Source organism: Rhinatrema bivittatum, chromosome 4, assembly GCF_901001135.1.
Source record: "Rhinatrema bivittatum chromosome 4, aRhiBiv1.1, whole genome shotgun sequence".
Lineage (NCBI taxonomy): Eukaryota > Metazoa > Chordata > Amphibia > Gymnophiona > Rhinatrematidae > Rhinatrema > Rhinatrema bivittatum.
The window spans coordinates 164,700,052-164,723,628 of NC_042618.1; the positions used below are offsets into that span (position 1 = coordinate 164,700,052).

The window sequence follows — 23,577 nt, forward strand, 5'->3', positions numbered from 1 at the left end:
AATCCGCTAAACGATCCTGGACCTCTGGGCGAAGGTTGGATGACTTTAACCAAGCCCAACGTCTGGCCGAAATGGCAGTAGCTGAAACCTTTGTGGAGGCATCGAAGATGTCATAAGCCGTTCTGATCTCGTGCTTCCCTGCTTCAAATCCTTTGTTAAGAAGTGCCTGAAGCTGTGGCTGGTATTGGTCAGGTAATGTGTCAGCAAAATCTTGCATCTGTTTAAGGATGGCTCTGTTATATTGCGTCATGTAGAGTTGATATGAGGCTATGCGAGAAATCAGCATAGCTCCATGGTACACTTTCCGTCCCACACTGTCCAGGAATTTATTGTCCTTGACTGGCGGAGTGGAGGAGTGTGGCTTTAGACGCTTGGCCTTTCTTTGTGCGGACTCAACCACAACAGAGCGATGATCCAGTTGAGGCTTTTGAAAGCCTGGTGCTGACTGGACGAGGTATGTGGAGTCAGCCTTCTTGTTAACTGGTGATACAGATGAAGGAGATTCCCAGTTTTTCTTTAAGAGATCGAGAAACACCTGGTGAATGGGGATGGAAGCGATGATTTTTGGAGCGTCCAAAAATTGAAGCAGTTCCATCATCTGGTGTCTGTCATCGGTCTCAGATTGTAGCTGAAAAGGTACAATTTCGGACATCTCCTTTACAAAATTAATAAAGGAGAGATCCTCTGGAGGAGATCTTTTTCTACTCTCTGTAGGAGAAGGCGGTGATGGTAAATCTGTGTCAGAAGATGTATCATCACCCCAGGTATCATAGGGATCACTTGGGGGTTGAAGCCCCGATGGACCTGGTTGAGGTTCCGAAGGCATCGAAGGAAACCTTGGAGGAACCGGTGGTACAATCAGTACTGGGAACGGCATCGAGGGTTTCGGTGCTGCCGATGGAGTCGGTGTTGGTCTTGGAACCGATAGAGCCAAAGGATAAATCGGTGGAGATATACGAGAAGGCACCGATGGGACCACCCCGGAAGGGGGAATCAGGAACGGTGTTTCTCCCGCCGATGAAAATCCAGTCGGAGACGATGGCGCTGTCGGTGCTACTGGAATCATCGATGGAAGGGCATGTACAAGTGCCTCCATATGTTGTAGTAGCGGTGCCAGCGCTTCCACCAAAGGTTCGGTGGTCGGTTCCTTCCTCGGTGGCGGAGTCGGTGCCGGGGTCGGTGGCGGTACCGGAATCGGTGCCGGAGACGGTGCCAATGGAGGTTGGAATCTTCGCATCGCTTTCTCGATGGCCTCCTGGACCAGCCGGTCCAGTTCAGCCCGGAGACCAGGGGTAACAATACCCGGCTCGACGGGAGAGGGAGGCTGAGGCAGAGCCGGAGGGACCACCGTAACCGGTGGGATCACGGCTCCCACACCCCGAGAGGGTGAGGGTTTCCTCGATGCCTGCGAACGAGACGTGGACGGTGCCAAGTCTGATCGAGGCCTCTTAGTCGGTGGTTCGGCCTGTTCAGAGGTCGATGACTGTGGATCCTCGACAGGCCGAGACTTGTGCCGTCGATGACGATACTTGTCCTTCCGGTCTCCTCGCCCATCCGGGGAGGGGACAGGAGTCGACGGCCGAGAAGTCATCGATGGTGGACGGTCACCGGAGGGTTGACTGTGGTGCAATTTCGACGGTGCCGGTTCCGATGACGTCGATGCTATCGATGGCGTTGGGGTGGGTGCATGGAAGAGGAGCCCCATCTTCTCCATCCTGGCCTTGCGACCCTTAGGTGTCAGGGCACATTTGGTGCAAGTCAGGACATCATGCTCACTACCCAAACACAAAACACAAACCCTATGGGGGTCTGTGATTGACATAGTCCGGGTACCATCCGGACATCGACGGAACCCCGTCGCCATGGCTTAAGGCCAAATTTAGTTGCGGGCTCGGTAAGTGCCAACAGGCCTCGAGGGCCAAATTTGACGGTAGTCGAGGAAAAAAGGCAAAAAACTTACCGGTTTCCGCGAAGGTGACAAAAATTTGTCGAAGGGAGACCCCTGAGGGGCAAATTTTCTTCGGAAAGAAAAGTACCGAATTCCTGTCAGGAACGTGGTAAGAGAGCTCCTTTCACCGCGTGGCAACTGCTGCGCGGAAAAAAGAAGACTGAAGGGAGACCCCTGCTGGCTGCAGGGTCAGTGCCTTGCTGGGCATGCCCAGTAGGGGCCAGTCAAAGTTCTGTTAAACTTTGACAGAAGTTTTCCGTGGTGGGCTCCATCCTCGATGTCACCCATTTGTGAGGACAACCATCCTGCTTGTCCTGTGAGAAAGAGAAATCTTCCGGAGGAGACTTCCTACGGTCCTCAGGAGGAGATGGTTCTGACAGTATGTCTTCTTCCGAGGAGTACTCTGTGTCTGTATCTGTGCCTTTCTCTCTTGGGGACCTCAGTGGCTGTGGTGTAATTGGCACCAATGGTGTCTCTCTCGGCATCGGTGGAAGTAAAGGAGAACGAGGCTGATGAGGTCTGGGAACTCCTGAGGGTCCTGGAACAGGTTCTTCATTGATGTCTCTGGGCTTCTTTGATATTGCATCGAGTAAAGTGTCCAGTTTATTCATCAGTGGTTGAAGAACCGTGAAGTCTGAAGATGGCACCGATGGAGTCACCAGTGGAATCTGTGAAGGCATCGGGCGAGGCATCGCGGGCATCAGCTGCGGAATCGATGGCCGGTCCGGTGGAATCGATGGAAGTATCGGCATCGATGGTGATGGATCCGAAGGCATCAGAGCTGGTGTCGATGGCTGGCATGGTACCGTATCGAGGAGTGCTTGTCGAGCCGCTTTACGGATGTACTTGACAAGTTCCGCCCGCATAGCTGATGGTATCAGAGCAGCTATGGGGGGAGGCGGCGATGGCGATACCGATACCTCCTCAGGACCCTGAGGAGGTATGGTGCCCGGCACCGATATCGGTGGGGATCGCCCTGGTACCGTAGGCCTCGGAGCCTCCGCGCTCGTCCAAGCTTTCTTAGCGGAGGAGGCTGCGTCCTTCGATGGCTCAGCGGGCACCGGGTTGATGGCGTGCTGGCGTCTATGCCGATGCTTCTCTTTATGTTTTTTGCTGCCGGAGGTGGACGCCTTCGGCGAGGGGGAGGGAGTAGAAGCATCTCCGGCCTCACCTGGAAGTCGTCGTTTCAGTACAACTTGCCATATCGATCCCGACGGCGATGACTGGGCTGACGTCGATGTTGTTGGGAGCAGTTGAATTTTGAAGAGGTGCCCCATCTTCTCCATCTGGAGCCGACGTCCCTTCGATGTCATCTCGGCACATAAACTGCAAGACTTGACATCGTGTTTCTCGCCGAGGCAAAGAACACATTCTTGGTGCGGGTCCATAATGGACATGTTTCTCGCACAATTCGGGCATTTTTTAAAACCCGAGGCCATTTTTGCCGGACAGCCGTCGACAGCAATGGACAGAGAAACGGTATGGAACCGACGAAAATCTCGGGGAAAAAAACTTACCGCGATGGAACGGAAGGGAGACCTTTGCGGTAGAAAGTTTTTCCTGAACTTTTTCTAAAGTTTTATGTGTGGTGAAAATCACCACAGGACTCCAGATTAACCGTGAGGCTAACGGCTCCGCGGAAAAAAGAAGACTGAAGGGAGACCCCTGTGGCAGGGAATATCATGGCATGCTGGGCATGCTCAGTAGGCACTCTGGTGCCAGTCAAAAGTTTCATAGAAACTTTGAAAGAAGTTTTTCCGTATATAGGGCTTCATTACTGATGTCACCCATATATGAGGACTAGCATCCTGCTTGTCCTGGGATAAAGTAATTTATGAATTATGACTAGCAATTTAAAAGGTGCTCTCCATTTAACTGGTAATCAGTAAAGAGATACCAAAACCGGTGTGATGTGTTCAAAAGGTGGGATTGTCAGCAACACTCTAACAATAAACATTTTGTATTGGTTGCAGTGTCCGCAAATATGTTAGGTAATCCCACCAATAAACTACTGCAAAAATCAATTTTCAAAAACAATGCTTGTAATACTGTTTGAGGTTAAAGCCAGGGTCCCAAACAGAATCAGAGGCGTAATTTGATAAAATGTGCACATATCTTCCTGCAGGAGATGTTTTTACTTGCATGTTAATCAATGTCTGCAGTAGTTTGGTGCTTGAGGAGGAGCCCAATCATACTCTTGGGCAGGATTTTGCTGTTGGCTGAGATCCTTGAACTTCCCAATAGTATGTAGGATTTCCATGACTTAACAGAATGTATGTTTGTGCTACTCAGAATTTCTCCCTTGGAGCTTTTCTGTCTAGGTGCTGATATTGAATGTACTGCAACAGAGTAGTAATTTCTTTTGATAGAATTTTTGGCATAACTTGCCTATATCTTTTTTTGTTGCTTCTTATTACTGGTACTCTTTCTTTTGTACAGCATTTTGCAATAAAGAGGTGTACATTTTATTGGGTTATCTTCCTGTTTTTAAACATTTCCTTAGCTCTGTCCAAGATTAACTAAAGTAATGTTTTAGTATTATATGTAGTAATTTTTTTAGGCTGATCAGATCTTGGAGTAGGAAAATAAAACTGCTCACCTTTATACGAAGCAGCAGGTCACTATACCAGGCCCCCAAACCATGCAAAGAAGGATAAGCACGATTTGTCCAGCTCTGTGGCACATTATCGAAGAAAAGAGAATTTGATAACTCTTCCATGTCAGGTGTGATAGTTAACTCTCCCTAATAAAATGGAGACAAGAACAGCTGTTAGATTCACAGAGGCTGACTATATCACCTCCAGGTACCATGCTGTGAAAACTTGGGAGAAATAAATGATTCATTTTTTTATTGTTACTCTTAAGTGGCCCTTTGGTGACAAATGAATTAACATTCAGGAAGATTCCTGAAAGCTTCTTATATGATCAGTGTGAATATTTAATTTACTCACTGAAAGGAATAAAAGGATCTGGGCAGAAATACCTTGCTGGATAAGGTGGCCCTTGATATTGCAATAACCATTTATACTGTATTTTACTGTTTCTACCACTACAGGCTCATTATTCTACTCTTCGGCTTGTTTTTTTGCAGTGTGTAGTAACAAACTCCATGCACCTTTAATCCCAGGTCCAACTCTTTCAAGGAGCGCCTGATTTCTGTAGTCAAGATATTCATTCTCTCACATTCCTGAAAGGCAACCACAACGTATGGAGTCTTCTCCACTGCTTTTGCTATGATCTCTGTCATATTAAAGGTGTCAGGGAGCTTCTCAACTATCTCATCTAGAACAGCTTTCACCTATGGATACAAACACATTAGGAGAGAAAGCAGAAAATAGAGTTCAAACCTGTCTCAAAATTGGCAAAGCTGAATTTTATCCTCCCAAGAGGGCATGCAGTTTATTCAGTATTAGACACCTTCCAATAAAACATTATGCATCTTCCAAGTTTTCTCCATGGTTTGAGGGTTTGCATCAATCTGCTCTCTGAATTTGAGCTCTAAAAGGAGTCACTACATGTGTGTACAACCCCATTATAGCCTCTGCCAGGGCTTGGGGGCACCACTGGAGAGGTAAAGAAGTCTTTGGTTATTTATTTAAAATGAGTTGTTGCTCACACCCTCCAAAGTTTGAAGTGAGTTACAATAAATAACATACATAATAAAAAAAACAAAGTAAATGCATATATAAACAAATTCTATAAATAGCCTAGGATTTTAGGACCAGGCTGATTATTGCTTGACAAAGTGATAAGATGTTCTTGCAGAAGCCATCTTAGGCCTAGGGCCAATTAGGAGATCTTTATATGCCTGGGTTAATAAGTAGCTTTTCAAGGCTTTCTTGAAATCCTTAGCATTGGGTATTGATCTGATAGGGGGTGGGATAGAGTTCCAGATTGTGGGGCATGTGATGGAAAAAATACGATCACAGCTAACTACCAGTCTGGTTAATTTGGGAGAGGACATTTCAAGCATGTATTGATTTGTTGACCTTAAATTTCATGAAGGGACATAAAAATGAAGAATTGAATGTAAACAGGGACTGCTGACATTTTGTAGCAGATTATATATTGTGGATAATATTTTGTATATTATCCTCCACTGGACTGGTAACCAGTGTAGGGAATACAAAATAGGAGAAATGTGGTCATGTGATTTTTGAGTTTGTAAATAAACGGACTGCAGAGTTTTGGACCAGTTGGAGACGCCTGGTGGGAGACCAAGGAAAAGGGAATTACAATAATCGATTCCCATTAGTACCAACCATTGAAGAACAGTCTAAAAATCATCAGGTTTGAGAAGAAGCTTAACATGTCTGAGGATATGGAGTTTATAGTAGGATGTTTGTAAGACTAACTTGATGTGTGATTTCAGTTCAAGTTTAGGGTCAAAAATGACTCAAAGTTTCCTAGCAATATGGAAAATTTTAATTGTGAAATTGCTGAAGGAAAATGTCTTGGGCATATCAGGAATAGCAGTGTTACCTAGTAGTATTACTTTGGTCTTTGGTAAATTCAGGCAAAGCTTGTTCTCACAGGACAAGCAGGATGGTAGTCCTCACATATGGGTAACATCACAGGATGGAGCCCAATCACAGAAAACTTCTGTCAAAGTTTCCAGAACTTTGACTGGCCCCTACTGGGCATGCCCAGCATGGCACTAACCCTGCAGCCAGCAGGGGTCCCCCTTCAGTCTTCTTTTTTCCGCGCAGCAGTAGCCTCACGGTAAAGGAGCTCTGAAGAGATTCCTGACAGGAATTTTCCTCATGGAATTACTAAAAGTTAATTGCCCCACAGAGGTCCCCCTCTAACTTTTCTCAGCGGTACTCTGGTAAATTTTTACCTGTTTTTCCGTCTATTACCGTCGAGTTTGGCCCTCGCGGCCTACTGGCCATCGACCGTACCGCGGTTTCTTACAATTCATTTTCCTTTCTTTCAATAAGGATCCCAGGAGGAAGGGATCCTGGATGGAACTGCAGTTCCACTGATGGGTAGGAAGAGGAGCAGAAAATCCTTCCTCCCAGGTCTTGAAAAATAACTTTTGATCCCCAAAATAAATAACACCGGATGTCCTCTGCAATAGGTCACCACCTCTTCTGGGACAGGTCTTCCCTAAACCTGGACTTCAACTCAGGGTTCTCTAGTCATACCTTCAGCAGGGCTCCTACTAATCAAAAGTCCAAAAATCCGAATCATTCCCTGAGCAACCACTCAGCATCTTGAGAGGGCAATGGAGCCCTGCCCTGGAGGGGTCTCAAAGGGCTTCCAAGGCTCCAGGTAGGCCCAAAAAGTAACTAAGGAAAAACTCTCTAACTTCCAACTTAAGACTGCCCCCAGAGATCTTTGTGGAGCTCTGCTATAAAACCTACTGCAGGGGATATCCCTACCATCTACCATTATTACAAAATTAGGACATAATGATCGCAGATCCTTTCTTCAGCAGGATGCCAAAGCCTTCCTATAATACTGTAGCCTGTTGCTGAAAGGCATCATCTATTGGTGCTTCAGCACCATGTATGGAATGCTTATTTTCTTCTGTGGCTAAATTAAGCTGATAATCCCTGAACAATTTTCCAAGGGGCCAATATGGTTGGGGAATTTAGTTATCTGGCTAGGTGCTTTTGAAAACTGTTCTCTTAAAAATGGCACATGCTTCTTTAGCTGTAGTATTTTACTATAATCTTAAATATTTCCCCTCCATATAATGTTACAAAATTATTTCTTGCCTTTTCCTCTCGAGAGATACTAGCTCCTCCTTCACCATCAGCTTCCTTTGGCTGCATTTCCAAAACAGTGCGGAAGAGCTTTTCTGATGTTACAGTCAAGAAGCCAATTTCTGCATTGGGGTGTAGGCCATAAAGATATGGACTCTCAGGTGGAAGTGTCTCATCAATATATTCATGATAACCCTGACAACATCAAAGTTCCATGTCAGAGAATAATCTGCACTCAGTTATTTTTATACTAACATCAAAACAGGTGAGATTATGTGCCTAGAACATCACAGTTCTCAATCCTACTTTAACTCTGTGAGAATGGATTTAAGTAGATGCTCTCTATAGGGCCGATGTAATGAAACCCATGCTAAAATTGGAGTGCCAAGCACTTGATATTAATTTATTCACTCTTTCAATGTCTGCTAATTGGTCCCTCCACTGTTACGTGTCAGTGAAAGGACTAATCCCCTTTCAGAAGGCTGTCCTTTAAGAATTCTGAAAGGGTATTGGTCCTTTCAATTATTTATTTGTATTCTGAAAATCACTAACATTCTAAGTGGATTTCAACATACAAACATAATTATTCATAAACAATATAATATACCAACATAAAAACATGTTGCTGCATTAGGCTTTTTTGCATCATCAAATACATGAAATCAATCACCATAAATTTGATTAAAGAGAAATGTCTTAGGTTTCTTCCAGAACTTACAAATATCAAATTCACCTCTTACTTTTAATGGGATACTATTCCAAAGCTGTTTCAGAATCTTATCTAATCAACATTCTGAGACTGTTGGAATAGCCAACAAAGACAATAAGGAAGACTGCAAAGTACGGATTGGTTGATACCATGCCAATTTAGCAGCTAAACATTTCACAGTGGAAGAACCAATTGGCTTTCATTTGAAGGAAGGAAGAGCCTATTGGAGGAGGCAGGGCCTTCCAGGTGTGTGTGGGTGTGTGTGTGGGGGGGTCTTTTGGAGCATTCCGATGGGACTCCAAAGCGTGGGTGGAGTTGTTCAGGCTCACTCAGTTTTTTATGATGGCTGGTGGGGGGACAGGGGGCACTCAACTGGCCCCATGGACCCAGACACCCTGACCCAAGACTCGAGTGTACTTTTTTTTTTGTTTTGTTTAAGGTGAGTGGTTCTGGAGGGTAGGGAAGTTTAGCTGGGGATCCTGTTTTCTTTAAGGTGGGGGTAGAATCAGCCTGTTCAGGACTGGGGTTTGGTACTGTAGGAAATTTAACATCAGCCTCTGATTAGGGATTACATTTCCATGGTAAAAGGTGTAGTGCTAGGCAGCCTCCAGCTTAGCATGCCTCCTTGCCCTGCAGGGTAACAGGCTATTACCCTACAAATGCATGTAATCCTCCTAAGCTTGTTGCAAAGTTTTTGAATGAAAATGTTTTCAGCATTACAGCCCTTATTACATACTTGGTGCTAGGATCTTGAGCATGTATGGGCCCCTGGGCCGAAGTGAGAGATGACTCTGCCCACGGGGAGGAGCCCCGTGAGCCTCACTGTTGGGGAGGCGAGGTCTCAGCTGGAGTATGCATTTGTTCAGCAATAATGGAGAGTAAGGAAAAGAGGATATAGGCCGAGAGAATAGCAGGAGCTGAGGAGAATGACTCCAAGGGATGGAGACAATTAGTCAGTGTGGAGCACTGGCAGGGACTCGGCTCAGGTTCATAGTTTCTGTCCAACGATAGCGTGTTGCACTCTGAGGACTGGGATGTAAGGAGGAGTTGGAAGACTCTGAGGTAGTCTGTAGTAGTAGGGTAGCGATCCAGAACGCAGGCTTCGTCGATGAGAAGTCCTCTGTAGTTGATATGACAGACCTGCAGGGGGATGTCCGATGAGAGTCCTCTGTGGATGAAATGGCAGTGGCCTGCAGCGCGGGGTACACCGGAGAGGGTCCACAGAGCAGGGTACACCGAAAGAAAGTCTTCACAGGAGAAGCCGCGAAGGACCGGAGAGCAGGTTTCTCACTGAAGTAGTGCTGGTTCCAGAAGGAGCCCAGGGAATGGGGAAATTGAAGAGCAGGGTGCAGGCCCTCTGAGGAGTGGATAGCCAGGACAGAGAGAAGGGCCCCCGAGGAGCGGGTACCCGTAGCGTTTGCACCGGAAGCAGGAACTGGAACGGTAGTACAAGCGAGTTGGATTCAGCAGGGGAAACCTTGCCAAGTCGTAGGCAGAGAGGGCCAGTGGGTTTAAATGTCCAGGAGAACTGACGTCACCGGACAGGGATGCCCCCGAGGTTCCCGCCATGACATGTGTATAGCTGGCCCGATCGCGCGCTTGTGCACCTAAGGTGTTTCGGAGAGAAGATGGCGGTTGGCAGTGTTCGGGTAGGGCCCGGGAGACCCGAAGACAGGCAAAGCCAGGGTGGTGGAGGCTGCCAAAGGCCGCAAGACTTCCAATTGAGGTAGGAGAGGTGAAGCAGGAAGTAGGCAGGAGCGGACGCAGCCATCTGCGACCAGGTGTAACAGTCCCTCCCTTATTAGGGCCCCTCCCCAGGGGTTTTGGCTTTCTTGGGTGAGATTTATGGAACTGCTTGATCAGGTCCTTGTCAAGGATATTGGCCGCAGGTTCCCAGCTGTTCTCCTCTGGGCCATATCCTTCCCAAGAGATGAGATACTCCCAACGCCTTCCTCATTTCCGCACATCCAGAATGTCCTGCACTTGATATGTGGTATCCTCTTCGGAAACCAAAGGTTGCGGTTCAGGTGGCTTCTTGGAGAATTCCAAGAGGATGAGGGGTTTCAAAAGCGAGATATGGAAGGCGTTGTGAATTTTTAATGATGCAGGCAGATGAAGACTATAGGTGACCGGGCCCAGCCGGCGGAGTACCGAGAATGGCCCAATGTATCGTGGAGCGAAGCAGTCTGAAGGCAACTTCAAACGAATGAAGCGGATGCTGAACCACACCTTATCCCTAGGGTTAAACTATGGGGCTGCCCGATGATGTGCGTCATAGAATTTCTTTGACTTTATTGCTGCTTGCTGCAGAATTTGCTTTGTGTGATCCCAGAGTTTATGCAGTTCTTGGGCCATGGCTTGCGCAGCTGGTGAGGGTACAGACAGTGGCACTGGAAAAGGAAGCAGAGGCTGGTGTCCATACACCACTTGGAAGGGTGAAGATCCCGTAGCTGCGGAAAAGTGTGAGTTTAGGGCGAACTCGGCCCAGGGTAACAGTTCGAACCAATCGTTCTGCCGAGAGTTCATGTATGCCCTGAGGAACTGTTTTAGGGTACGATTGGTCTTTTTGGTCTGCTCGTTAACCTGAGGGTGGTAAGCTGATGTGAGGTCTAGAGAGATATCGAACTTCCAGCACAGGGACCTCCAAAACTTGGCTGTGAACTGTACTCCACGATCTGAAAGTATATGTCTGGGAAGACCATGAAGGCAGAAGATATGGAGGATAAATAGTTTTAACAATACCAACAAACAGAGGACACTGTATGTTTTTATGTACATGGATGTCCGGTAATGCTCATGAGGCTACTCATATTGGTATTGTTATAATATGAGAGGACCTCTCTTGGGTGTAATTTTTGGATAAATAGTTTTGCCAGCTCTGGAGCTGAAGGTAAACCTGGTAACGCCACGAAGTGAGCCATCTTGGAAAAATGGTCCACTGTGACCCAAATGGTGTTATTACTGTTGGAGAGAGGAAGGTCCACTATAAAGTCCGAGGCTATGTGAGTCCACGGCTCGCTGGGTGCAGGAAGAGGCTGTAGGAGGCCCCACGGTCGACCAGCTGGAGGCTTTTGGCGTGCACAAGTGGGACAAGATTCCACATACACCTGAACATCTTGCTTCAGCGTAGGCCACCAGTAGAGTCTCTGAAGGGTAGCCAAGGCCCTTGCCTGACCTGGGTGACTGGCCAGTAGCGAATCATGTGCCCAGTGTAGAACTTTGGTTCGGAGTGACTGAGGGACCACGGTCTTCCCGGATGGCACAGTATGGGTAGCGGAGAGGAGCACTCTCGTGGGGTCAATGATGTGGTGCGGTACGTCAGGGATATCCTCCATAATAAATGAGCGGGAAAGAGCTTCCGCTCGGTTATTCTTATCCACTGGTCAGAATTTCAGCAGGAAATTGAACAGAGTAAAAAAAAAAAGAGACCAGCGGGCCTGCCTATGATTAAGGTGCTGTGCTTGGTGCAAATACTCAAGGTTCTTATGGTCGTTGTAGACCATGATTTGATGCTGTGCTCCCTCGAGCCAAGGACGCCATTCTTCGAAGGCAAGCTTGATTGCCAGCAATTCTTTGTCCTCTATTCCGTAGTTATGTTCCGCCGGGGAAAATCGGCAGGAAAAAAAAAGAACACGGATGCAAGAATGCTGACTAAGAATGGCGTCCACACAGACATCCAAGGCGTCAACCTCAACAATGAAGGGCCGGCAAGGGTCAGGATGATGCAGACAGGGCTCACGTAGGAACACTTCTTTAAGGTTTCAGAAGGCAAGCACAGCTTCAGGTGACCCCTGAGAGGGGTTGGCTCCCTTTCGGGTCATGGCGGTAAGAGGAGCAGTGAGAGTAGAGTAATTCTGAATGAATGATCGATAGTAATTCGTGAACCCTAAAAATCTTCGGAGCGCCTTAAGGCCCATTGGGGGAGGCCAATCAGGAATACTCTTGGTCTTCTGTGGATCCATCTGGAACCCCTGGCTCGGAACCACATAGACAAGGAAAGGGACTGACTCTTGATCAAAAGAGCATTTTTCCAATTTGGCGAATAGCTGGTTGTCCCTTGAACATTGTAGGACGTTGGTGACGTCCTGGTGGTGGCTATGCAGGTCTGGTGAAAACACCAGGATATCGTCCAGATACACAACAACACAAGTGTAAAGCATGTCTCTGAAGATCTCGTTCATCATATTCTGGAATACTGCAGGAGTGTTGCAAAGGCCAAAGGGCATGACCAAATATTCAAAATGACCATCACGGGTGTTAAATGCGGTCTTCCACTCATTGCCCCGGCGTATTCGTACGAGATTGTAAGCTCCTCTGAGATCTAATTTAGTAAAGATCTTGGCCCCTTGGAGCCTATCGAATAGTTCTGAGGTCAGTGGTAAGGGGTAGCGATTCTTCTGGGTAATGTCATTAAGGCCACGATAGTCTATACAAGGTCGGAGAGACCCATCCTTTTTCTTCATGAAAAAGAACCCGGCTCCGGCAGGGGATTTGGATGGATGAATTAATCCTTTCTCCAGGTTCTCCTGAATAAATTCGGACATAACCTTGGTCTCAGTTAAGGAGAGGGGGTACACCTGCCCTCGAGGAGGCTCTCTGTCAGGCACTAGGTTGATAGCGCAGTCAAAAGAGCGGTGAGGCGGCAAAGTGTCCGCAGTCTTTTTTGAGAAGACGTCCGAGAACGAGGAGTATTGCTCGGGGAGGCCAGGAAGCGAAGTGTTAGTGGCTAGGTAAGGCCATAGGAGTTACTACTTCTAAACATTCCTTGTGGCAGGTGTTGCCCCAAGGTGACTATGGCGAGTGGAGTTTCAGCCATGGTAGGCCCAGAACCACAGGGTGTATAGCCTTGTCCAAAATTAAAAACGAGATTGTCTCTTTATGCAAAGTCCTGGTGCAGAGTTGAATGGGAACTGTGGAAGCGGTAACCTCTCCGGGTAATGGTTCACCATGTATAGAAGATAGGAGCAGGGGTGTGGCTGTGCGGATGGTGGGAATTCTAAGGTGCTCCATTAGTTGTCTTAGGATAAAATTTCCACCTGCTCCGGAGTCTACCAATGCCAGGGTGTGGAACTCCAAGGCATCCAGAATGATGGTAACTGGTAGGGTCAATGGAAGAGAGGGTGACATCAGGCCTAGGAGGAGTCCTCCAGTAGAGCCTAGGCCTGGGAGTTTCCCGGACAGAGTGGGCATGTAGGTACCGCATGGCCCGGCTGACCACAGTACATGCAGAGACCTGATCTCTGACGTCGGTGTCTCTTTGGCAGCTAGGTGACTATGGCTCATTTGCATCGGATCTTCATCTTCTCTGCTAGGTGCGGTGGTAGACTGGGCGGGCGTAGGTTGAATGTGTGGAGTGGGAGGAGCCAATTTCTTAGACGTGCGGACTTTGTGGATGCGCTCACGGAGGTGGCGGTCTATCCGACCGGTGAGTCAAAAATCTCAGATAGCTCTCGGGCTGCCAATTCATCTTTTATACGGGGGCTCAGGCCCTCTAGAAAAATGGCACGTAGGCAGCCCAGGTCCCAGAGTAGTTCTGATGCAAGAGTTCTGAACTCAATGACATAGTCCGCAAGCGATCAAGATCCTTGCTGTAAGTGCAGGAGCGTGGAACCTGAAATGGATTTTCATCCTGGGTCCTCAAATACCGTGCGAAACAGAGCAAGAAAGCTTGGTAGGTCATTCAGGACGGGGTCCATACGCTCCCATAGGGGTGATACCCAACCTAGGGCTTTCCCATCCAAAAGAGATAAGATGTAAGTTGTCTTGGATAAGGCATCTGGAAAATAGGCAGGTTGTAGTGCAAATTGTATGGTGCACCGGTTCAAGAAGCCCCTACAGGACAAGGGTGTCACCTGCAAAGTGATGTGGTGCCGGCAGGGGCACTGTAGGCCATGAGGCATCCATTTTTATTGGAGTGGTTTATTGGAATGGTTTACAGGCCTCCAAACCAAAAGGAAGAGCTGGACAGAGATCTGGTTGAAGACATCCAAAAGATAGTTAAGAAGGGAGAAGTGGTGATTGTTGGAGACTTTAATATGCCAGATGTAGACTGGAGAATCCCATCTGCAAAATCTAATAATAGTAGAGAAATAGTTGATGTCCTGCAAGTAGCTTTGTTCAAACAAATGGTAATGGAACCCACGAGAGAAGGAACTATACTCGACTTAGTGCTCATTAATGGAGATAATGTCTCTGATGTCCAGGTGGGCACCCACCTCAGCACCAGTGATCATCAAATGGTATGGTTTAATATCACAAAAAGGATAGGTAAAAGAAGCACAAAGACCCAAGTTTTGCAGTTCAAAAACATGGAGGAAGAACTAAAAGGCTGGGAGAACGAGAGATGTGGATCAATAGTGGACCAATCTAAAAGGTGCAGTTACCAAGGCAACTAATCTATATTTTAGAAAAGTAAAGAAAAGCAAAAGAAAAATGAAACCTATCTGGTTCTCAAAGGAGGTGGCTGACAAAATAAAGGCTAAAAGAACAGCGTTCAAGAAATATAAAAGATCCCAAAGGGAGGAGCACAAAGAAGAATATCTGGTAGAACTGAAGGAGACGAAGAAATTAATCAAGGCATCAAAAAGTCAAGCGGAAAAAAGGATTGCCAAGGAGGTAAAGAGAGGTGACAAAATATTTTTCAGATATATCAGTGAAAAGAGAAAAGTTCAAAGTGGTATAGTGAAATTGAAAGGTGGAAAGGATCAATGTGTGGAGAGAGACGAAGAAATGGCAGAAATATTAAACGAATACTTCAGTTCTGTGTTCACTAAAGAGGACCCTGGAGAAGGACCGTCGCTAGTTAAAAAGAAACTGGAGGGGAGTGGAGTAGCTGTAACTCCATTTACAGTAGAGAATGTATGGGAAGAGCTGGGGAAACTGAAGGTGGACAAAGCCATGGGGCCTGATGAAGTTCAACCCAGGATACTGAGGGAGCTCAGAGATGTGCTGGCGGGTCCGCTGTGTTCAATAGATCCCTAGAAACGGGAGTGGTGCCGAGTGATTGGAGAAGAGCGGTGGTGGTCCCGCTTTACAAGAGTGGGTACAGAGAAGAGGCTGGTAACTACAGACCAGTTAGCCTCACTTCGGTGGTGGGAAAAGTAATGGAGTCACTGTTGAAAGAGAGAATAGTGAACTATCTGCAGTCGGGAGAATTGCTGGACCAGAGGCAGCATGCATTCACCAGGGAAAGCTCCTGTCAGACAAATCCGATTGACTTTTTTGACTGGGTAACAAAGGAATTGGATCAAGGAAGAACACTCAATGTCATCTGCTTGGATTTCAGCAAAGCTTTTGATACAGTCCCGCACAGGAGACTGGTGAATAAAATGAGAAGATTAGGAGTGAGTGCCGAGGTGGTGGCCTGGATTGCAAACTGGTTGACGGACAGAAGACAATGTGTGATGGTAAATGGAACTCTCTCTGAAGAGAGAGCGGTTTTAAGTGGTGTACCGCAAGGATCGGTGTTGGGACCGGTCCTGTTCAATATCTTTGTGAGCGACATTGCGGACGGGATAGAAGGTAAGTTTGTCTTTTTGTAGATGACACTAAGATCTGCAACAAGAGTGGACATATTGGAAGGATTGGAGAGAATGAGACGGGATTTAAGGAAGCTGGAAGAGTGGTCGAAGATATGGCAGCTGAGATTCAATGCCAAGAAGTGCAGAGTCATGCATATGGGGAGTGGAAATCCGAATGAACTGTATTCAAAGGGGGGAGAAAGGCTGATTTGCACGGAGCAGGAAAGAGTCCTTGGGGTGATAGTGTCTAATGATCTGAAGTCGGCGAAACAATGTGACAAGGCGATAGCTAAAGCCAGAAGAATTCTGGGCTGCATAGACAGAGGAATATCGAGTAAGAAAAGGGAAGTGATTATCCCCTTGTACAGGTCCTTGGTGAGGCCTCACCTGGAGTACTGTGTTCAGTTCTGGAGACCGTATCTCCAAAGAGACAGAGACAAGATGGAGGCAGGCCAGAGAAGGGCGACCAAAAAGGTGGAGGGTCTTCATCAAATGACTTATGAGGAGAGATTGAAGAATCTAAATATGTACACCCTGGAGGAAAGGAGGAGCAGAGGTGATATGATACAGACTTTCAGATACTTAAGGTTTTAATGATCCAAAGACAACGACAAACCTTTTCCATCGGAAAAAAATCAACAGAACCAGGGGTCACGATTTGAAGCTCCAGGGAGGAAGTCTCAGAACCAATGTCAGGAAGTATTTCTTCACGGAGAGGGTGATGGATGCCTGGAATGCCCTTCGGGAGGAAGTGGTGAAGACCAGAACTGTGAAGGACTTCAAAGGGGCGTGGGATAAACACTAGAGGACATGAATAAAGAGTGGGTGGCTTGCGAGAATGACGGCTACTACCTGGAGATAATACCCTCATTCAATAAACATACACACGGTTAATGCAACTCCAACTTTGCTCTAAGCTTCAACGGCAAGAGGTAATGTGGAAAAAAGGATTTGCATTCACAAAAAAGCGGGGAGTTGCTTGCTTGTTACGGTGGTTACTACCCCAAACCAAATAAGCCTGATACTTCACTTTCAATGCATATCCAGCCTAGCTCTCTGCTTCAATGGCAGGGGAGAAAGTCTGATACTTCACGCATATCCAGCATAGCTCTCTGCTTCAACGGCAGGGCAGGAAGTCTGATACTTCACGCATATCCAGCATAGCTCTCTGCTTCAATGGCAGGGGAGAAAGTCTGATACTTCACGCATATCCAGCATAGCTCTCTGCTTCAACGGCAGGGGGAATGAAGAAAAGCAGATCTATATACAGACAACAACCAACAAGGACTGAATTACATAGTCTGGGTAAACAAATAAGCATGGATGTAGCTTGCTTATTGCGGCGGTTACTACCTCTAACTAATTAAGCTAGATATTCCACTTAGATGCAGTTCCAACACTGCTTTCTACATTAATAGTGGGGGTGGAAGGTAAATAGAACCAAAAGGTTACTAAGAGCCAAGAGTAACAGATAAGTATGAGATAAAAAAAAAAGTGCGAAACTTGCTGGGCAGACTGGATGGGCCGTTTGGTCTTCTTCTGCCGTCATTTCTATGTTTCTATGTTTCTTTGTTTCTAGTGGAGGTGCCTGTGTAGCCTGACTGGGCTTAGCAGGCGTCGAAGCTAGATCCAGCCGATTATTCAGTTGGGCCAGGCCAGGAATGGCCTGGATGGCTTAGACCTGTGCTAGGTCCATGGACTTGGCAATCTGTTAGGATCTTGAGCATGTGTGGGCCCCTGGGCCGAAATGAGCGATGACTCCGCCCATGGGGAGAAGTCCTGTGAGCCTCACTGTTTGGGAGGCGAGGTCTCAGCTGGAGTATGCGTTTGTACAGCAATAATGGAGATTAAGGAAAAGAGGGTATAGGCCGAGAGATAGCAGGAGCTGAGGAGAATGACTCCAAGGGATGGAGACAATTAGTCAGTGTGGAGCCCTGGCAGGGACTTAGCTCAGGTTCACAGTCTCTGTCCAATGATAGTGTGCTGCACTCTGAGGAGTAGGATGTAAGGAGGGGTTGGAAGACCCAGAGGTAGTCTGTAATAGTAGGGTAGCGATCCAAAAGGCGGGCTTCGCCGATGAGGAATCCTCAGTAGTTGATATGACAGCCCTTCAGGGGGATGCCCGATAGGAGTCCTCTGTGGATGAAACGGCAGTGGCCCGCAGCGCGGGGTACACCGGAGAGGGTCCTCTGTAGTGAGTTTGGCAATGGTCCGCAGAGCGGGGTACACCGAAGGGAGGTCTTCACAGGAGAAGCAGAGAAGGTTCGGAGAGCTGGTTACTCACTGAAGTAGAGCTGGTTCCAGAAGGAGCTCCAGGAATGGGGAAATTGAAGAGTAGGATGCAGGTCCTCCTAGGAGCGGATAGCCAGGACGGAGAGAGGGCCCCTGAGGAGCGGGTGCCCATAGCATCTTGCACCGGAAGCAGAAACTGGAACGGTAGTACGAGCGAGTTGGATACAGCCGGGGAAACCTTGCCAAGTCGTAGGCAGAGAGGGCCAGCGGGTTTAAATGTCCAGGAGAACTGATATCATCGGAGGGGGATGCCCCCGAGGTTCCTGCCATGACGTGTGTGTATAGCTGGCCCGAGCGTGCGAGCTCCTAAGATGTTCCGGAGAGAAGATGGCGGTCGGCAGCATTCGGGTGGGCCCAGGAGACCCAAGGACAGGCATAGCCAGGGCGGTGGAGGCTGCCAAAGGCCGCGAGACTTCCAATTGAGGTAGGAGAGGTGAAGCAGGAGGTAAGCAGGAGCAGTCGCAGCAGTCTGTGACCGACGGGCATAACACTTGGGCAAGTTTAGTGCTGAAAAACCTGTGCTAAAATGTAAGTAAATAACCCATGATAGGCATAGCATGGCTTATTACATCAGCCTTTATGGTAGGAAGATTTTCTAGACTGATTAAAAAAAAATCTAACTCAAGATTCGCATCTGTTGGGTTTAGCCTTTATCTGGTTATTTTATCAATTAGGGCTCTCTCTTTAAAATGTCCAGCTATTTGGAATTGTGGCATTAGAAAAGAAAAGGCTCTCTGGGTGTCTCAGTGTTCATTACTAGGCCAGTTCTGCAAAGATTAATGATATGGAACAGAAAGCAGAGCTAAGCAATTTGTTTTTGCAGGTATCTGAAGTCTTATAATCTGATTAAGAAATTAAGGATTAAGTCATAACTGTCTGAAATCAAGAATTATTTTTAGCCCACACCTAGAGAATTTGATCATAAATGAAACTGTAATAGTTCCCCATTTTGTAGGAGATAAACATGTTTTCCAGTTGAAAGAGTGAAAAATATCACATGATGCTCCATCTAAGATGGAGGAAAAAAGGACATCTTGTCCTTGGATCTCAAATGGTGGATAAGACTTAAGATGCTAATTACTAATCAGTATATTTCTGGATGAAAAAATAAACTCCATCCTTGACTGGCTCTATGAGGAGATGTGATGAGAATGTGATGCAAGGAAATGGGTACTCAAAGAATAATGTATTGATTGGCTGTGTATGTGTGTAATTTTATTTATTTGATTTATATTCCACTTTTCATGCTTTTATCAATGCTTCAAAGTAGATTACATTCAGGTACCTGTAGGTATTTCCCTATCCCCAGAGGGCTTACAATCTAAGTTTGTACCTGAGGCAATGGAGGGTAAAGTGACTTGCCCAAGGTCACAAGGAGCGACAGCAGGACTCGAACCCTGGTCTCCTGGTTCGTAACCCACTGCTCTAACCACTAAGCTACTCCTTCTCAAAAAATGAAAAGTATATAACAAGCTGCCTGTGTAGGATGGGAGGAGCAAACTGAAGTTTTAGAGCTGTACTTTTTGCTAGGGATGTGCAGCAGGGACGGATGAGTCCCATTCGGTATTCGTATTTGTGGGGAGCCAAATCCATTGCACGTTCTCGGGGGGACCCCGATCCGTTCATTAGTTACATATGTATTTGTTTCCCAAAAACCCCCCCATCCCAAACCTTTAAATTTAATTAACTACAACCCCCCACCCTCCTGACCCCCCCAGGACTTACCAAAAGTTCCTGGTGGTTCAGCGGGGGTCCTGCCATGATCTCCTGCACTCGGGCTGTTGGCTGCCGGTATTTAAAATGGCTCTGATAGCCTTTGGCCTCACTATGTCACAGGGGCTACCGGTGCCATTCGTCGGCCCCTGTCACATGGCAGGAGCAATGGATGGCCGGCGCCATCTTGTGCTCCTACTATGTGACAGGGGCCGACCAATGGCACCGGTAGCCCCTGTGACATAGTAAGGGCAAGGGATATCTGCAGCGGCAGCAGTGAGGGAGGAGAGAGAGAGGGAGGGACTGAGTGAGTGAGAGGGGAGGAGAGAGAGGGAGTGGGACTGAGTGAGAGGGAGGGAGGGAGTGGGACTGAGTGAGAGGGGGGAGGGAGGGAGTGGGACTGAGGGAGAGGGAGAGGGGGGACTGAGTGAGTGGGACTGAGGGAGTGAGTGGGACTGAGAGGGGGGGAGGGAGTGAGTGGGACTCAGGGAGAGGAGGGAGGGAGTGGGACTGAGGGAGGGAGTGGGACTGAGTGAGAGGGAGAGGGGGGACTGAGTGAGGGGGGGAGGGAGTGAGTGGGACTGAGTGAGGGGGGGGAGGGAGGGAGTGGGACTGAGGGAGAGGGAGGGAGGGAGTGGGACTGAGTGTGAGGGAGGGAGAGAGGGGGGAGGGAGTGAGTGAGACTGAGTGGGAGGGAGGGACTGAGTGAGAGGGTGGGGAGGAGTGGGTGAGTGTGAGGGAGGGAGGTAGGGGGTGGTGAAGAGTGAGGGGAGAGAGAATGAGGGGGAGGTGAGAGACAGAGGGATGTAGCCCGTTTTAACGGGCTTAACGGCTTGTAATTCAATAAACTGATCACTTTTTAGATCTATAATTTTGAAAACCCAAGCTGATTTGAGTCCAATTAAGGAGCGGACTGGGAGGGAGCATCCCTATACCCCTTCCCTCTTCCCCTCTTCTCCCCGAGCCCTAAAACCCCTTTCCCTAACTTTATTTGTTATTTCGGAAGTTCTGTGCACTGGCTAGCTGCTGGCATGCGCTTTCCTGGGACAGGGCCTAATGGCTGCTGTCTCGGCCGGCTCCTGCCCCTCCCCGCCTAGGACCCCCCCAACCCGCCCCTTTGATCAAGTCCGGCACTTCTACCTGTAGCAGGAGATAACGCGTGGCTGGGCCATTTTTAAAATGCACTCGGTGCATGCAAGGGCTGGCCACTCATGTATCCCCCGGTTTTTATGAGCGCCAGGCTTTTAAAATTCGGGTGATAGAGAGCAATTTCCAAAACAATCTAGCTGGCTAGCTATGGAGATAAACATATCACATGAATGAGAATCAATATTTATTTTCAAAAAATGTTACAAAAAAAATCACATAAAGAAAATATACAAATAAATTACATAACACACAACACACTCATACCCTTTCATCCATTAAAATCATGTCCTCATCACAAAAATCCAAAATAACACTGAAAATCTACCTTAAACCACTAACCTAACTATTTTTGTTTTTTTTATTCGAATTTAATTGTGTATTTATGCTTTTTATAGAGTTTGTTATTCCCCTGATGAAGCCGTGAAGGTGAAACAAGGGCCTCTTGTAGGGTGATACTCCCTTGGGTATTTTTTGAAGTCGATGGGACACCACAGCTTTGCGACGAGCAAGGGGATATTGAAGCGTTCAAATGACACCACAGCTTGGAAATAGTAGAATTCATGTGATATATTCAAGCAACTGCTTCACTAACATAGAAGGATTATCAAACAGTGAATTTGAAAACAATGGACATTGAAGTGTTTAAATAGTAATAATAGCAATGTGGTAGACAATTGATCAGCATATATTAGTGTAATAGCTAATTGTTTGATACATTAACACAGAAAGATAGTAAAAGATTGGAGTTGTAGGACTATAAATTGTGTGGAAATTTTTTTCTGAGGACCACTGTATTGTGTATTCATGATCTGCATGTTGAACAGTTTGCTTTTCATTGTATATGTGTGTTATTTTTAGTGATGAGGACATGTTTTTAATGGACGAATGGGTATGAGTGTATTATGTACTTTATTGGTTTGTATATTTTCTTTGTGATTTTTTGTAACAATTTTTGAAAATAAATATTGATTCATTCATGTGATATGTTTATTGACAATATATGGGAGTTGTATGTAATTCCACCCATACTTTTGTTACCGTATATAGCTAAGGAGATAGCCAGCTAGATTAAACAGTTTGAAACTGCTTTCTGCAAAGTAACTAGATAACAGCCAGTTTCAGTTTCTCAAATAATGAGATTGGGTCAGGGAATGGGGGTTATTTTTTGTGTGCCTATATAACTTTCAAATATATGCATGTACTTTCCCCTCACCTGCCCCATCCACAGATTATGGTAGGTGTAAAGAACGCAGGTACTATTGTATGTTTGTAATCTTTAGCACATTTTAACAAAGAAACCATAGACGTATATGAGTACAAAATTAGCTGTGTACCTTGCTGCTTGGTGTTTTAATGAACATTAGGGGTGTGCATTCGTTCCCTATGAATTGGGAATCCGCAATGTATAGGGCCATATTCGTTGTATTCGTGGGGAAGCGAAACGTATCGCGATTCCCCACAAATACAACAAATCTTTGCCGAATTATTCGGCCGTCTAAAGGAGCCAATTTAAACAAACCCCCCACCCTCCTGACCACCCCTAAGACTTACCAAAATTCCCTGGTGGTCCAGCGGGGGGTCAAGGAGCCATCTCCTGCACTCACACCCTCTGCTGCCAGTATTCAAAATGGCGCCTTTTTGAATACTGGCAGCCGACAGCTGGAGTGCAGGAGGTCACTCCCAGACCCCGCTGGACTTTTGGCAAGTCTTGTGGGGGTCAGAAGGGTCCCTCAAGAATTGCCAAAAGTCCCTGGTGGTCCAGCGGGGGTCCAGGAGCGATCTCCTACACTCGGGCCGTCGGCTACCAGTAATCAAAATGGCGCCAATAGCCTTTGACCTTACTATGTCACAGGGGCTACCGGTGCCATTGGTCAGCCCCTGTCACATGGTAGGAGCACAAGATGGCGCCAGCCGTCGGCTGCCAGTATTCAAAATGGTGCCATTTTGAATACCGGCAGCCGAGGGTGTGTGTGCAGGAGATGGCTCCCAGACCCCCTGCTGGACCACCAGGGAGTTTTGGTAAGTCTTGGGGGGGTCAGGAGGGTGGGGGGCTGTAGTTTAATTTTAGCAAGGAAACGAATAAGAATTAACGTATAAACGTATCGGGGGGGCCCCCTTGCCGAATGCAACATATCTGCCCCCGACGAAATCGAATCCCAAATGCAACGTATGGCGTCTCTCTGCACATCCCTAATGAACATTGCCTCAAAGCAGAACAGAAGTACATAGAATCATCATTCCTACTTCCATACTCTCCTTCAGAAATGAAATCAATCTTAATTCACATTAGGCCAACATAAATATCACCCTTACCTTGTAATCTGAGTTTGGAGGAAGTGGGAACCCTGGTGCCAATGAAACTTCCCCTTCCAGCATTTCAGGGCGGATATATTCCTCTAAATATGTCCTACACAGTCTGCGATCCCAGTCATCGGTGATATGGCCCCCATACATAATTTCACCAAAAAGATAACGGAGATCATCCCAAGGTACCTAGAAAAAGACACCAATTCAGAGTTGTGGCAATTTCAGGAT

At 47.0% G+C, this 23,577-nt stretch overlaps 1 protein-coding gene across 1 annotated transcript in view; it reads right to left on the bottom strand.

The window, feature by feature from the left end:
• Positions 1–23,577, bottom strand: part of DNAH17 (dynein axonemal heavy chain 17) — a 1,486,981-nt gene that overhangs the window by 19,349 nt on the left and 1,444,055 nt on the right. The window contains exons 75-78 of the mRNA XM_029599137.1: positions 23,356–23,535; positions 7,672–7,854; positions 5,064–5,246; positions 4,548–4,691 (exon numbers count right to left, since the gene is read on the bottom strand). Of these exons, the coding sequence (XP_029454997.1) occupies positions 4,548–4,691; positions 5,064–5,246; positions 7,672–7,854; positions 23,356–23,535 (690 nt within the window). The remainder of the gene's footprint in view (positions 1–4,547; positions 4,692–5,063; positions 5,247–7,671; positions 7,855–23,355; positions 23,536–23,577) is intronic.